Here is a 13,952-nt window from a genome sequence, read left to right on the forward strand (position 1 = left end):
CAGAGGTCTTGAGTTGGTCGTGACAAAGGAGCTTTTCGGTTCCTGGAGACAACTAGTTCCCAAACCTGGTCCCAGCAGGCTGCTGTTTCTTCTGGGTTTTGGCCCAGCTGAGTCCTGGGTAAGTGATTTCACACTTTTATAAAGGGAATTTTTTCAAATGAAATTTTAATTTATGTTAACCCTGTACGAATTTCTACTTCAGAACAAGAAAAAATGACCATCTGAAAAGTCTCTCCCTCATGTATCTGTTCAACACTTGCAATGTCTTACTATGCAGTTTAGTGAAAAATAAGGGTGAGCAAGTTGTAGAGAGGCAGCTATAATTTTGGTATGTTGGAAACAGTAGACACCACAAAATACTTTTAACTGGGGTATTTATGAAACCTAGTGCAGAAACAAATTAACCGAAAGACTGAACAATTAAGCAGAGCAATTAAAGGCATCAATTAGCACTTGGAGACTTAGCTGACCTGGAATGACAACCTGCAGACAGAGCCATTATAGACCCAGAGACGCTGAAACTGGTCTGAACCGTTGGCTAATTAACGAAGTTCCCCAAGTTGCAGTGTGACGCAGGCTAGAAGCTGCCCAGTGGACAGGGCCTGAGGTCAGCCAGGGTCCACTCAGTCAACAGCACAACTGTGACCAGTGGCAAGAGGCAGCAGCTGTGGGCCTGCCTGATGAAACAGCCACTGCACGTGTGGGATTTGCCATGAGGATACTGCACGAGGCAGCCGAGTTCGTCATGAGAACGTCAGACCAGAAAGGCCTACATCCAGCCCCTCATACTCACTTGGTTACGAGTGAAGCACCTCTTTCAGACACCCCTGAAATGGTCCAAGCTTTGCACACGGCTTGCAATCCAACCAATGCATGATCCAAACTGGGGAGTACGAAAGAAAACACACACACACTACACAAACCCATTCTGTCTGGCCACAACGGTGTTTAATCTGGTTTCACCCACAGACACTAGATCCATGTGGTACACACACAAAGATGGCGAGTCCACAGACATGTTGGGCAGGTATAGAAATTTGCCAGTTTTAAGGCCTTTACACAAAGGACATGATACAGTTTCCGCTCGTGAAAAATATAGATTTCCCTTTAACTTTGTTTCTTAAAAAATAACATATAATTTAAGTACAACACGTTACAGATGCTAGAAAGAACAAAAAGGAGAAATAAGTGTCAGGTTCCATCAATGATGGCAGGGCCTGTTTTCCGGATGTCCAGTACAGGTGGAAGGTCCCTGCTGCTCCTGTGATTCTCTGCTGGCACAGCTGTATCTGTAGGAGTGAGAGCACTCAATGGTCTAACGGCTACCCCATCAAAAATGTTACAAAACATCAGATTTTTGTGTGTACTTTTATTGGGTACACTGTCTTCTGACTGACTTCTCTGAACTGGCAGGTTTGTGTGCTGACGGATAACCTGATACTCGGTCTAAGGAAATAATTTGCAAGTCTTGCGTGCCGTTAAACCAAAAAAGGAAAGAGGGATGTAACTCATGCTTCTTACGTGGTTATAATAAGTGAGAGGGTGTCAATAGGAGCTTTAACATGGAGCACGGTCTGTCAATTATATTTACTTCATGTTACAATTTCAATAACTGTTTTCAGCAGGATGCACAGACTCATCCTCTGCTTAAGGCTGACAGTTTCCCAGGCTTCTTGAAGAATTTTTCCAAGAGACTTAGAAGAGAAGCCCCTTTGTTTTTAACCCATGCCCTTCAACCAAGACTGGTGAGGCCTTGAAACACCCCAATGTCTCTTCACTTTGCCCAAGATCTTTCAGCAGCTGTACTCGACGGATGATTTTAGTGGCACAGCAGAATCAGAAATGCAAATCAAGACAAAAGCATAACAGCATGAAGGGCATAAGCAGGTGAGAGAGCATCAAGGACAAAATGAAACACCACCATGGATACATGTGTAGAGATCTATGACGTTCGCAACAATTCTAGACTGCAAATTAATGACACAAAGCCAAGAGTCACACCAGTGCCAGTTACAATAGATCCCAGCATACCGAATCCCCAAGTGTTAGAGAAGCTACCGGGAGACAGACCGACACATAATACAAAAGGGATGACCCAAATACTTTCAGCACTTGTTTATCAAATGTAAAAATACAGATTCAGCAACAAAATACAGGAAACGAATTTAAAAAAATCGAAATAACCTACATGTATGAACAATGGGAAGTATTGTTACTGAGACCAAAAGGCTTTGCACAGGTGTTTCACACTCAAATGTTTGCCTGTGTCACTTATCACATCTGAAGTCTCGAAGACGAAGGAGAACTCGGTGCGTGCAGACATTTTCCCCACCCTCGTTCTTAGCAGTTTTTCTGTGGTTTCAAATGGAAAGAAATTTGTAAATAATATACTCCCGATTACAAGTTGGGTTTTGGCATGAGTAAGTGTGTATTGTGCAGCTAACAACTGTCATTACTACTAGCCATTTTCCTGATTTATACCAGACAGTTTATTGCTGGTAACCCTGCAGATTTCAAATATTTTCTAACTGGGAAAACTAGCCAGGTTCCCCCTTGCACGGTAAACTAAAAGTTGTCCTGGGCCTTTCAATAATGATTTTATTGCATACAAAGCAAGGACGTATACAGCTACCACTCTGTGATGCTGCTATAGTATTTCTGCTGATTCGTGGGGCCAATTTTCCCGTTAGAAAAAAACCATCAAGTATGAATCCACTCTGAAAGGTGACTGAATGGAAAGTCGGATTGTTGCGCACGCCAAGCAGGAGCAACAGGGAACCATTCCAAGGACCAGTCAGGTCCCAGGTGCAGAGCAGGCAGGACCGAAGGGCAATGCATCTGCTCCTCGGCTCTTAACACGGAAAAAGGGAGAGAAAATAAAACTGTTGTAAAAGTGTCCAGACGCCAGTCCTCACCAGGGAAGAGGCCAAACTCCTGAAAGTGACAAGCGGAAAGGAAAGGCTGTTGTCAGGCACTGCCAGCGGAGCCCCTGGCGCTCGTCCTGCTGTGGTCCAGACCGCAGAAACACTGAAACCGCTGGCGCTTCCTAACGCGGCGTCTTTTTGGGCCCTTTCCCAAACTTGGCATCGAGTCCAAGACCTGGGAAAGAAAAAAACTCAATCAGTAGCTGACCAGCAGTCATGTCAGTACCAGGGGAATTTATACTGTGGTCACACAGAAACTGGGCTGTTCAGAACCTTTTCTTATGTACAGGACATTGTAGTGACCTTTAGCTCTGCACATTAGTCTTCTAGTACTCCAAAACCTCTCTTTTATTTGATGTTTATTTTTAAATTGATTTTACAGGACTGATTTAGAAAAAACATTAATTTAGAGACTATATATAGGCTGCAGTGTAACTAATTAAAATACACTGAAAAAACATGTCACATGACTACTTTCAGTGAGAGCTGGAGAGCAGTTCAGAATAAATGCCTTCAGTATATAAATACAAATGCACTAGAGAAACAGAGGGGAGCATTACTAATTTATGTCAGATTTATTTTACAATCCCAGGGCATATTATGGCAATATATAACACCAGCATATTGCGGAAAACAAGTCATGAAGAGCTAGCCAAAGCAAGACAATGCATATCTTTTAGATAAAATGCTGAGTCCATTTAAAGACAGAAATCATTCTAAAATGTTGAACAGCTTTGGTTGAGTTCACTGTTTCACACCCGCAACCTGTTTTAATTAAATACCCAATATACTTTAAGCTATTATGTAACAAATATACTTATTTTTAGTGCTCCATGAAGTAATCAAAACTAATGAGTGGAGCTTGATTCTAAATGAGCGTGACAGATTGAGGACAAAGGCTCTGATAAGCTAGCCCTGCCCAGGCCTGTGGGACACACTCACCCAGGAAGACCAGCACGGTGCCCACCCACTGCATGGTGCTGATGGAGTTGCCGAAGATGAGCACAGAGCCCAGGATGGTGAAGAACTTGCGGGTGGTGGTGATAATGGAGCAGGTCAGGGGCCCGAAGTACACCACCGTCATGAAGATGAAGCTCTGGAGAAGCACAAGTGAGACAGCACTCGGGGCGGCACCCCTGAAGGAGCTCTTAGCTCATCGGCACCCATGGGCCACTGGGGTCTCCGGTCTGCATTCCACAGCTGACAGAAATTACTTCACTGGATTGATGACCTGGTCTTAATCTTAATCATTTACGAGCTGAAAAGTAACTGTGAAACCTACCCTTGAGAACTGGAGCTGTGCATCCCTGTTTGAAACCAACAGCTGTGTAAGCACCCTTGTAAAGGGTGCAGCTGGTCAAATCCAGCCACTCACTATGTCAACGAGCTATCTAGGAGCTCAGGTAAAACGCCAAGCCGAAGACATTACAGCTGCAGACCACTGTCTGAGCTACACTGCCCAGCCCATAGCCAAGCAGCCGATGTCCTTTGCCCTACCTGGCCCATGGCGCTGGTCAGCCCAAAGAGCAGGATGTTCGGGACAATGCCAGGGTAGCGATCGGCAAAACTCAGGAACTCCCAGAACTCTCCGGTCCATAGCACACCTGAGGCAGGAGCAAGAGACGAGGTCAGGGACCGGATCGCATGCCACCAGCCCGTATCTAGTACAGGAGTCTGCCCGTTAATCAGCCCCACTGCTGGCAAACCTTCAATACGTGCAACACAATGAGTTTTCCCCGTTCAATAAAATATCACAGCACCTGCTGCAAATTAAAAGACATTGGTGAATTTGACGTGGTTGGAACTGATGTTTCTTTTCTCTTATTGTAACCTCTTTACCCAGTGCAGGGGGCCAGAGCCTAAGCCAGCAAGCAATGGGAGCACCAGCCCATCGCAGAGTTTCTGTCGAAGTTCAGCAGAAATCACTGGATTCTACACTTGTGTCATCTCATGACCCAGACAGGCGGGTCAGCGCCGGAAACCAGAGACATTGTGAAGTGAAAACGCACATCGCCAGGACAAGCGCTCATTCCAGCAAAAAAAACCTTGAAAACTGATCACAGATACTTTATTGTCCGCTACTGTGGGAATTTGTCTTTGGCTCCTCCCATAAAAGTACAAAACACACAAGCAAAACACAAAAGACACAAAAATAAAGCACATGAAATCATAACAACAGTACATAATTCATAAATTAACAGGCAGTGGTGGGACTACATTTCCATCCATTCACTGAGGAGCTTTACAGCACAGGGGACAAAGGACTTCTTATGAATGTTATGCAAGATGTAAACGTTTTATATTTCTTATAAATAGATGTCAAAGTGTGTCAGGTCGGTCTTGGTGAGCTCATGTTTAAGAGTTGACTGATACAATTTGCTGGATGGTGACTCTGGGTTGGCCAGTCAGGTGCACAGTTTGTGCCGCAGCTCCTGGGGGATTGCTAATTCAGTCACGAAAAGTTAAAAATACCTGTTTTTTGCTTTGAAAATAGTTTCCTCAATTGGCTTGCATTCATTCTGCAACTACTTGAGGGAGCTGAAGGGACAGCCTGCTGAGAGACGCGTTGTCCTGGGAGCTGAGCGACAAGGGAGCACCGATGGAGCGCTGCAGGTTGTGCTATAGAAGGACTAGAAATTGTTTGCACCCAGGCACCTGTATCTTTACTAATCAACCTACGTTTACTAATCAACCTACGTGGCCAGAGTCTGGGGTGGGAATGAGCCAGGAAAGAGGCGCGGTTTGCCTTACCGATGCCCAGAACGAGAGTGGACCACAGGTTAACGTTGAGCATCATGTGGTTGGAGCCAGTCTGGAAATGGGCCCTCATGTGGTCTTGGGACACACCGGTCAGCCCATCCAGTGTCAGAGACAGCAGCTGTAACACAGTCACACACATGGCCTCACTGCTATCAGTTCAGTGCAACCTGAGGCCATATTCATGGGTGCACAGAGGAATGGACATGTTCTGTATATAGATCAAGTTAAACTTAATTCCAAGATGAAAAGCAGAAAGACAAAACAACACTTCAGCTGTTGAGCCAAGTGTCAAAGACGTAAAAGGTGGAGAAGGATTAAAATTTGAAAGATGGAGGTAGTTCTTTCTATTTTTCAGAGTTGTATTAACCTTCGCCTGTGTCTTTGAAGCCACTGCATGCTGACACAGATGCCCACCTGGGCCTCTATACGTAGATCTGTGATCTTACAGAAAAAAACAGAAAAAGTGATGGTTTTAAGGAAGGAAAGAACAGAGAAACAAAGGAACGACAGGATGACACTGGAAGAAAGTCTGGATGTGTTTGTGTGCCCCGTGATAGAATGGCATCCCATCCAGGACACAGTCCTGCCTTTTGCCAGACAGTTGGCTTTCTGATTATGGATAGACGGCACATATATAGCGAAGTGAAGGACCTTGAACAAGAAAAGGGCCAAATACTAATGAGGAAAAAGGGAAGAAAGAAAAACTGGGAGGGAGAAAGAAGTCAGTCTGGGCTCAAGTGGTTCATACCAGGAGCATCTCTCCAAAGCCGAACAGGTGCTCGTCCATTTCAGCCACGCCTTTCTTGGGCTTGTACATGAAGAGTGCCACGCCCGTCACGATCAGCAGCACGAACAGGTACTTGGCCAGCGGGTACTTCTTCCGGAGAATGGTGACGCCCAGGACCATCACTGCGGACACAGGACCAGCCTCTCAGCACGAAGCCCCAACCTCACTCCCACTCAATGGGTGGAAAGCATACTCTTGTGTGCTCTACAGCTAACTGACATAGCAAACTAATGGCTACCTATACTTCTCTAAAAGAGGAATGGGCACAGTATTTAGTATTAGTATTCATTTAGTATTCATCAATTTCCCTACGGGATCAATAAAGCCTTATCTATCTAGTAAATTGCACGACATAAATCTTACTGCAACTATCAGTGCTTCCCTGTATACATGATTCCCCACCAACTTGAATTTTAAATGCCTCTTGGAATATAATTCACTGGATTTTGACACTTGTAATGCATTCATGTCGCCTTTGATAAAAGCGTTGTTAACAAGAAACAGAATAGGATTTAATATAAAGTATACTTTTCACTTTCTTTTTTTAGAATTATAACAGAACTGGGCAGTATATCTCACACACATTTCATATTAAATTGCAAACCAGGCTGATCATCCTACCTGGGATGGGTTTACAGGACTTCCCTAAAACCTGGAAGAGATGAAATAAGACCACATTATAAAACCCTCAGTATTACATGCTCAAACAACTTTCAGAGGCAGCAAGACAAGGAAAACTGATTATGCAGAAATTACCCTTCTGGTTGTAAATGCTTCCACTGCATATTCATATTAGTTCATGACTATCAGGCCTGTTTATATTCTCCTTTGAGCTCAGTCAGCTGAATGGTCTTGTTTGTAACATTTAAGAAAGTCTATTTCCCAAGATACTCTGTATCTAGTCTTATTCTTACCAAAGTATAGTTTAGCAATATATCCCCATATGTCCTAAATGATTTTCGGAATGGCTTTTTAGCACAGTTATACTGTTATACTTTTTTTTTTGCCAAGCACCACATTCCACCATTGAGTGAAAGTTAAAGCGGATCACAGTTTGCTCATGGGTTTCTTTATTCCTTCCTCAATCGTACTACAAAGCACACAAGTTTTACAACTCCAAATAAATGCAGAAACAAAATCCACAAGTGTATTTATAAGAAACATTCTTTAACAGCTGGTTTCCCTTCCCAAAACTGTATCTTACCAAATATATATGCACCTTTAAAATGTTTACAAAGATTTTACAAAATACTGCACTGAAAAATTTCACTCTTCCGTATAAAGCTACGAAGTCATTCAGGGTGACTCACTTTCAATGACTCTATACTAGAATCTGTCCTGTTTTTATTTTATATTTTACATCTGTTCCATCAGAGCTGGCTGCTGCCAGAAATCCATTATCTGTACCCACTGACTTAACAAACACACTGCAGGCCTGCAGCGCCTCATGGGTCACAGAGACCTTACTGCGGATTTCGAATCCTTCTATAAAGACACTTCCACTCCAAGTCCTGAGAACACACAGAACTCGTGGAAGAAAGGGAACAACAGGCAACTGTGACAGTGGTGCAGAAAAACAGGCTCATTGTGCAGAGAGACGCAGCTCAGCACCAGAGCTCAGTCTGTCTTACCTTACTGTAAGTGTCCCATTGACTCACTGAGGTCACGGTCACCCAGACAAGGCCCAGACAGATTCTGCCAAATGACGGGGTGACCTAAGGCCAGCTGCTGCTGTTAACCCTTTCATGCACTGCACTCTCATGCACTAACACTCTGTTTCTCTTCCGCAAACTAGCATTTTTAAACATCCCAGGAAAATTTTTTATCTGATTCACTGAATAAGTAAGCAAGTATGACTGAGTAGTAAGCATTTATTCTTGTTCTTCAGTCCACAAACTGAGTAACTTTCCATCTTCTCCTATCTCACACTATAGTAGCTCACCTGGGGCAGCTGGCCCTGTGCTCTGTTGTGCATCTTTGCTGATGGTACACAGCTGAGACTGGAAGAACCAGACTGTGTGCCTTGCCTGTTAAGCACCCTCCTTTTCCATGCCTTTTCACAATGTCTTGTCTTGCATGGAGATTCACAGACTACAGACTATTCTGTCCTTGGACTTCTATACTTCTCGCTAACAGGTAGTGGTTAAAAATGCACAGACATCATGATGGATGGCAAGATATGTGGAAATAAAACTCACAAAAATGGCTAAACAGGCAACAGGATGCAACAAACTACTAGGTACAAAAACAGAGAAAGGGAGGCTGGGTTTGGCTTGCTTTTGTTATAGCAACAACTCATTACACAACGGAAGAAGGGCATTCATTTTACTAGTACACTTTTTCAATGTGAAAGTCCATTACTAGAAGGTGTGCAAAAGGCAGAGTTAGCGGACGGTCTCTTTTTTTTTTTTAAGAGGGTGACCTCAGTCCTCGGGCACACTGACCTGCGTGGGATAGTTGACGTACTGTAATGCTGAGTTGCTGGACACCATGGCGCCCAGATAGGACAGCGAACACACTCCGTACAGCCAGCTGCGAGTGCGATCGGGCTTGGACTTCTCAAAGATCTGGATAACTGGGAGCAGGGAGGGAGGGAAAGCACATCAGATAGCGGTCTCATGTAGAAAAGGAAACACATGTGGCTCACAGGACCCCATCTATCCATCCATTTTGACTTTGGACTGCGTGAGGAATCTGGGGCACCGGGAGCAAACCCTCTCAAACACGGGGAGAACATGCGAACTTCATGCAGACGGCACCCCAGGTCTGGAACCGAACCCATGCTAACCACCGCCCCTCACTGGTCCCATCGCATGTACAGGGTTCCTTATCCCTGCCTCGGCATTTCTGGACCCTGTCCCATTTTGATCTGCTTTATATGGAGCTTTCCACTTCCTTTGCGAGAATTAAATCCCTTAAAATGCTGGATTACAGTACAAGTTTTACTTCTCTGCTTTCATAATAACACAGTTAATATCAAAACAAGACACAAATAGGACATTTATAGCCTTTTCTATTATAGCTTTTTATTTGCGGTGTCTCTAGTCCTTCACGCACACTGGATCTAATGTTTGTTCCATTTTTGAAACCTAGAGATCTCCACTCACAAAAAGAACACCCCACTAACATCAAAATAGCTCTACACAGGGCACTGTGCACTGTGGGGTGAATGCGAGTGTCACACCTACCATGGTCAATTTGTTATGAAACAGTGCCCCTTCATATTTGGGGTCCTGTGGATGGAAATTCAGGGGTCTACTGATGGTTGGGAGGAATATTTTTAGGTTATACTGTTTTGCTCGGTTTATGAAAAATTAGAAATAAACAGGTTAAAATAAAATAAAGGTTTCTTTCCTTATGCAATGCTTGGCAATTATTTGGCTCTTTAATTCACGGTTCAGCATTTAGATCAAAAAGGAGGGCTTCTGTAGCGAGGTTCCAGCAGGTAGAGCGCAGCTCTCTGTGACGGGGGAGTCAAGCAGGCACACCCACAGTGTGCAGAGCACCGCGCAACAGCTAATTTCTTCCCCCACTTCGCACCGCGCAACAGCTAATTTCTTCCCCCACTTCCTCCAATATTCTTGCTTTCTTGAAAATCAGCTTTGAAAATAACCGGATAGCAAGACAGATACTTAAATAGCAGTTTAAATTATAACTATGTGAGATAACTGCTTTCAAAGGTGTATAATAAAAATCAAAAGGTCTTTCATTACCATCATTATACGAAGCAAAAAAAATCAGGACAGTACATGTGAAATAGATCGTCCCTCTGAGAGTGCTGGTAGATGACGAAAGCTTTAAAAAATGTTAATTATGGGCAACACTACAACAATCCACTTCAGTCTCTAGCTAGGTCATTGACTGTACACAGAACTGTTATAAGGAAAAGGCAGTAATTAAAAATAAGGTTACACCCTTCCAAAGGGAAATCTGTGTTGAGCTGAGGTCAGTGCAGGTGACACCTGAGAAGCGTCCTGTTCCATCCGAAGCTGGGTCATTAGTCAAGAAGACAGTTACAGTGGGTGGTGGGGTGTGTAACTCTTATCAGAAATGTTTTATTTAGGCTTGATTCCATAATCCCACACTAAAAAGTAGAAACCACATTGTGTATCACACTCTTTCAGCTGTGAAGCTGCTTCAGGTGTGTGTGACAGTTTCCCCAGCCAAAATCGTACTTGATTTGCTGTTTCTTTCTACTTTTCAGGTTGGAATGAAATTCTTCCTGCGCAGACTTCACGTGAACCTCCTGTTATTCCACGATCGTGTGCTTGACTAGAAACGTCTTGTGCAGAAAGGTGTTTCCCAAACACAAAGTCCCCCTGTGGCCCCACACCCAGTTTGGAACAATGGTGAAAGAATAAGGTTGGTCAGCAGCAATAAGTGGAGCAAAGCCTACTGAAACACGAGCCTGCGGTGCCATCACTGAACTAAAGCTTTAGACGTCAGAGGGAAAAACTCCCTGCCTCTCAGGGTAATATCTTTCTATGGGGATCTAGTTCACTACTGCCTTTCTGCCCCCATCACTCTCTACAAAAACAGCTTCAGCTCTTTTCAAGCTTGAAGGGGTTAGAAATTGAGTTTTCAGAACTCCCCTCATGTAAGTACACCACATCGCTCACCAAATGCCTGAAATTCAAGCACCAAAATCATTGTTTTTGGTTTTGTGAGATATTTGATACAGTGTCATTTACACCTCAGCCTCTACATCATTAACTGGTAACCTGTTTAGTGCTGTTTTTCACTACCACAGAGGAAAAAAGCTAACCTAATTTACTGTATTTCTTGGCAGCGACATACACAGGTCTCCTTATATACTTGTCTTCCATAGAAGCATCTATCTTTTATTGAACAAACACAATGTGGCACAGTGGCGCAGTGGCTAGCATTACAGACTCACAGCGCTGGGGGCCTGGGCTCAATACTGCAACTGGGGTGCAGTCTGTGTGGAGTTCGTATGTTCTCCCCACCTTTCCAAAGACATACTGGTAGGTTAATGGGCTTCTGGCAAAACTGGCTGCGGGGCGAGTGTGTCTGTCAGTCTGCCATGCGAGGGACTGGCGTCCCTTCCTGCACGTACTCCTGCTTGTGCTCACTGCTCGTCAGGACAGACTCTGGCCCCCTGAACCGGATGAAGTGGTCAGAGAACGAATGGATAAACAAACACCAATGACCAGAAGTCAGACGCAGGAGCAGTGTGCATGTACTTACGGATTCGGGCGAAGACGGCGTTCATGATGCACTGGATGAAGACCAGAGTGGTGGCGTACTTAAACTTCTCTTTCTTTTCCCCTGTGCCATATTCTCCTCTCGTTCTGTCCGGGACAAGCACAGTCAAACCAAGAGCATTTAATCGCCGATTCGAAAGACACATCATTCGCACCCAGCTCAGAGGAACCCAGTCTCTGGGGTGAGGACCAGAAGAGTTCACAAGGGCATTTGAGTCTGCTAAGATTAAATCAAACGTCAAGGCCAACAGCTAACACAAGTGGGAACTAAGTAAACAGAAAGCACCTTTCTGCAGAAAGTGTTATGGATGTTCAGAGTTAGTTTCTGAGCTACAATGTTCAGGCTGACTACACAGGAGCTTGCAAAATTTAGATGGAGTCAAAATACCAACCAAACAAATGTGGTTTCCCAAACTCTCACAATCCCACGCATTCCTGTGAAGTAGCAATCATACTCGGCACACATACTGGAAATCCTTGCTTTTTAAAGCTGTGGTCAGACATGATCAGGATTCAACCCCCCTCATCCCAAAATGACGCTGTTCTCAACCTTGGGACACAACTCTGTTACTCTTCTCTTGGAATTCAGAGTGCCTGGGGCAAAACTCCTTTTCCCAGGTAGATCCCTTTACTGATCCATCGACATCAGGAAGGGATCGAGAAATCAGGGTACTAGAACTGCATTACAGTGCGATACTGCTAGCAAACGTCATCAAATAAATAATTCCATTTAACTAAATAACAATAGATACCGTTTCAATCACTTTTTGAGTTCAGTTGAAAACCTCGTGAACGGTTCATGCCTGTTAAGGGCCGTCTGCTGTCGTCAGCTTTGATGCGTAGATGACAAGGGGTGTTTTCACTATCTTAACTGTACCTAGACGGTGTCTTCTAAATTGGTTTACAAAAAAAAAACGTAATTTGCATGTCAGCTCTTACCTGTAATCCAGACACAGCCTTGTTTTTTAAATTAAAAGCTTTTTAGAGATGCCGACATTACTTCGATAGCAGGTGGCATTTCTGGCAGTAACAGTACTCAACAACCAGAGGCAAGATTAAAAACGTTAAATAAACTCAAATAAACCTTTGATAAACAACGGACTGACAACTCAAAGGAGCAGTTTTTTTAAAATAAAGCACGAAATGAATGTTTAAATGCAACATCAGTTTTATTCACACCCAATCGCTACTGATCGCTAATAATCAGCACACAGTCATTAAAATTAAAGAAAAGAGCACCGCTCTACTCACATTGTTTCCTGTAGTATACCGTAGTACAGGTAACAGAAAAAAACTCCAAGAAAGCAGACTATCAACCGGACGCGCTCATTCTGCAGCAGAGACACCCGACCGGCCGCCATACTGTCTCCCAGTACCGGGATCGATACTGCCACAGCCCCGCTGCCGACGTCTCCTCTCCCCGCACCCTTCAGCCCGGCGTCCCGCTCCACTCTCCCCGCTGCTATCTGCCCCGGAATGGTGGCGCTGTTGCCCCCGGGACGGGGTGGGCGGATGCCTGCGCCCCAGCCGGGACCCCCGGTACTGCGCGGTGGCGGTGGCGAGGCGGGTCCAGGTCCGGGAGAGGCGCCCGAGGCGATCTGTCCCGAAGCGAGCGGCCGCGGAGCAGGAATGCGTTCAAGCCTGCCCTCAGTCTCGCCTCTCCTCCACAGAGGGTGCTCTGTCTCCAGGGGCCAGACCGGCTCCTTTCCCTCCTCGTCTCCCGGCGGCGCTTCCCGATTCCCGCTCAGCCTTCTCTCCCCTGTCCCACTGTCCGAGCTGCTTCTCCCAGCCGCTGAGCTCCCCCGACCCGATGTCCTGTCGCCGTGATCCCCCGTAGCATCTATCCCCGGCGGAGACCCTTCCACTCTCCTAACGCCCGCAGTCGGCGCCGGCGACAGCATCTGCGCTAGGACCCAGCCGACTGTCCCCTCCGCTGTAGGGGCGCCAAGAGACCTGCCTGCGGGACTGGAGCCTTTTTTTACTGTTACAGATCCCAAGGGAGGGAGACTCTTCTGCGTTCAGACCCAAGTCTATAATTATAAAAATACTGCATGCCGTTAAATTTAGAACCTATGATTGTCTTCCCTCGAGTGGGGCTTTACGCAGAGCAGACTATCCGGTCTTCTGCTCGAGGTAGTGTTTTAGACGACATCGTCGTGGGACCCAAACGCTGGTTTTCCGATACAAGTGCGGTCTACTTGCATGTCAGCGTTCAGAATGTCATTTAGTTAGTGATTAAACTGCATATAAATAATC

At 45.0% G+C, this 13,952-nt stretch overlaps 1 protein-coding gene across 1 annotated transcript; it reads right to left on the reverse strand.

Annotated features, from left to right (window-relative positions):
- Positions 1 to 926: 926 nt before the first annotated feature.
- On the reverse strand, positions 927 to 13,898 carry slc35b1 (solute carrier family 35 member B1). The gene is made up of 9 exons (XM_006638153.3): positions 12,948 to 13,898; positions 11,680 to 11,783; positions 8,916 to 9,046; positions 7,093 to 7,123; positions 6,433 to 6,593; positions 5,676 to 5,802; positions 4,422 to 4,528; positions 3,867 to 4,020; positions 927 to 3,099 (listed from the first exon to the last, which is right to left on the reverse strand). Exons 1-9 carry the CDS (start codon positions 13,595 to 13,597, stop codon positions 3,047 to 3,049), a joined length of 1,518 nt encoding a protein of 505 aa, XP_006638216.2. The 5' UTR covers positions 13,598 to 13,898; the 3' UTR covers positions 927 to 3,046.
- Between the last annotated feature and the right edge of the window lie 54 nt (positions 13,899 to 13,952).

Source organism: Lepisosteus oculatus, chromosome 28, assembly GCF_040954835.1.
Source record: "Lepisosteus oculatus isolate fLepOcu1 chromosome 28, fLepOcu1.hap2, whole genome shotgun sequence".
Classification (NCBI taxonomy): Eukaryota; Metazoa; Chordata; class Actinopteri; order Semionotiformes; family Lepisosteidae; genus Lepisosteus; species Lepisosteus oculatus.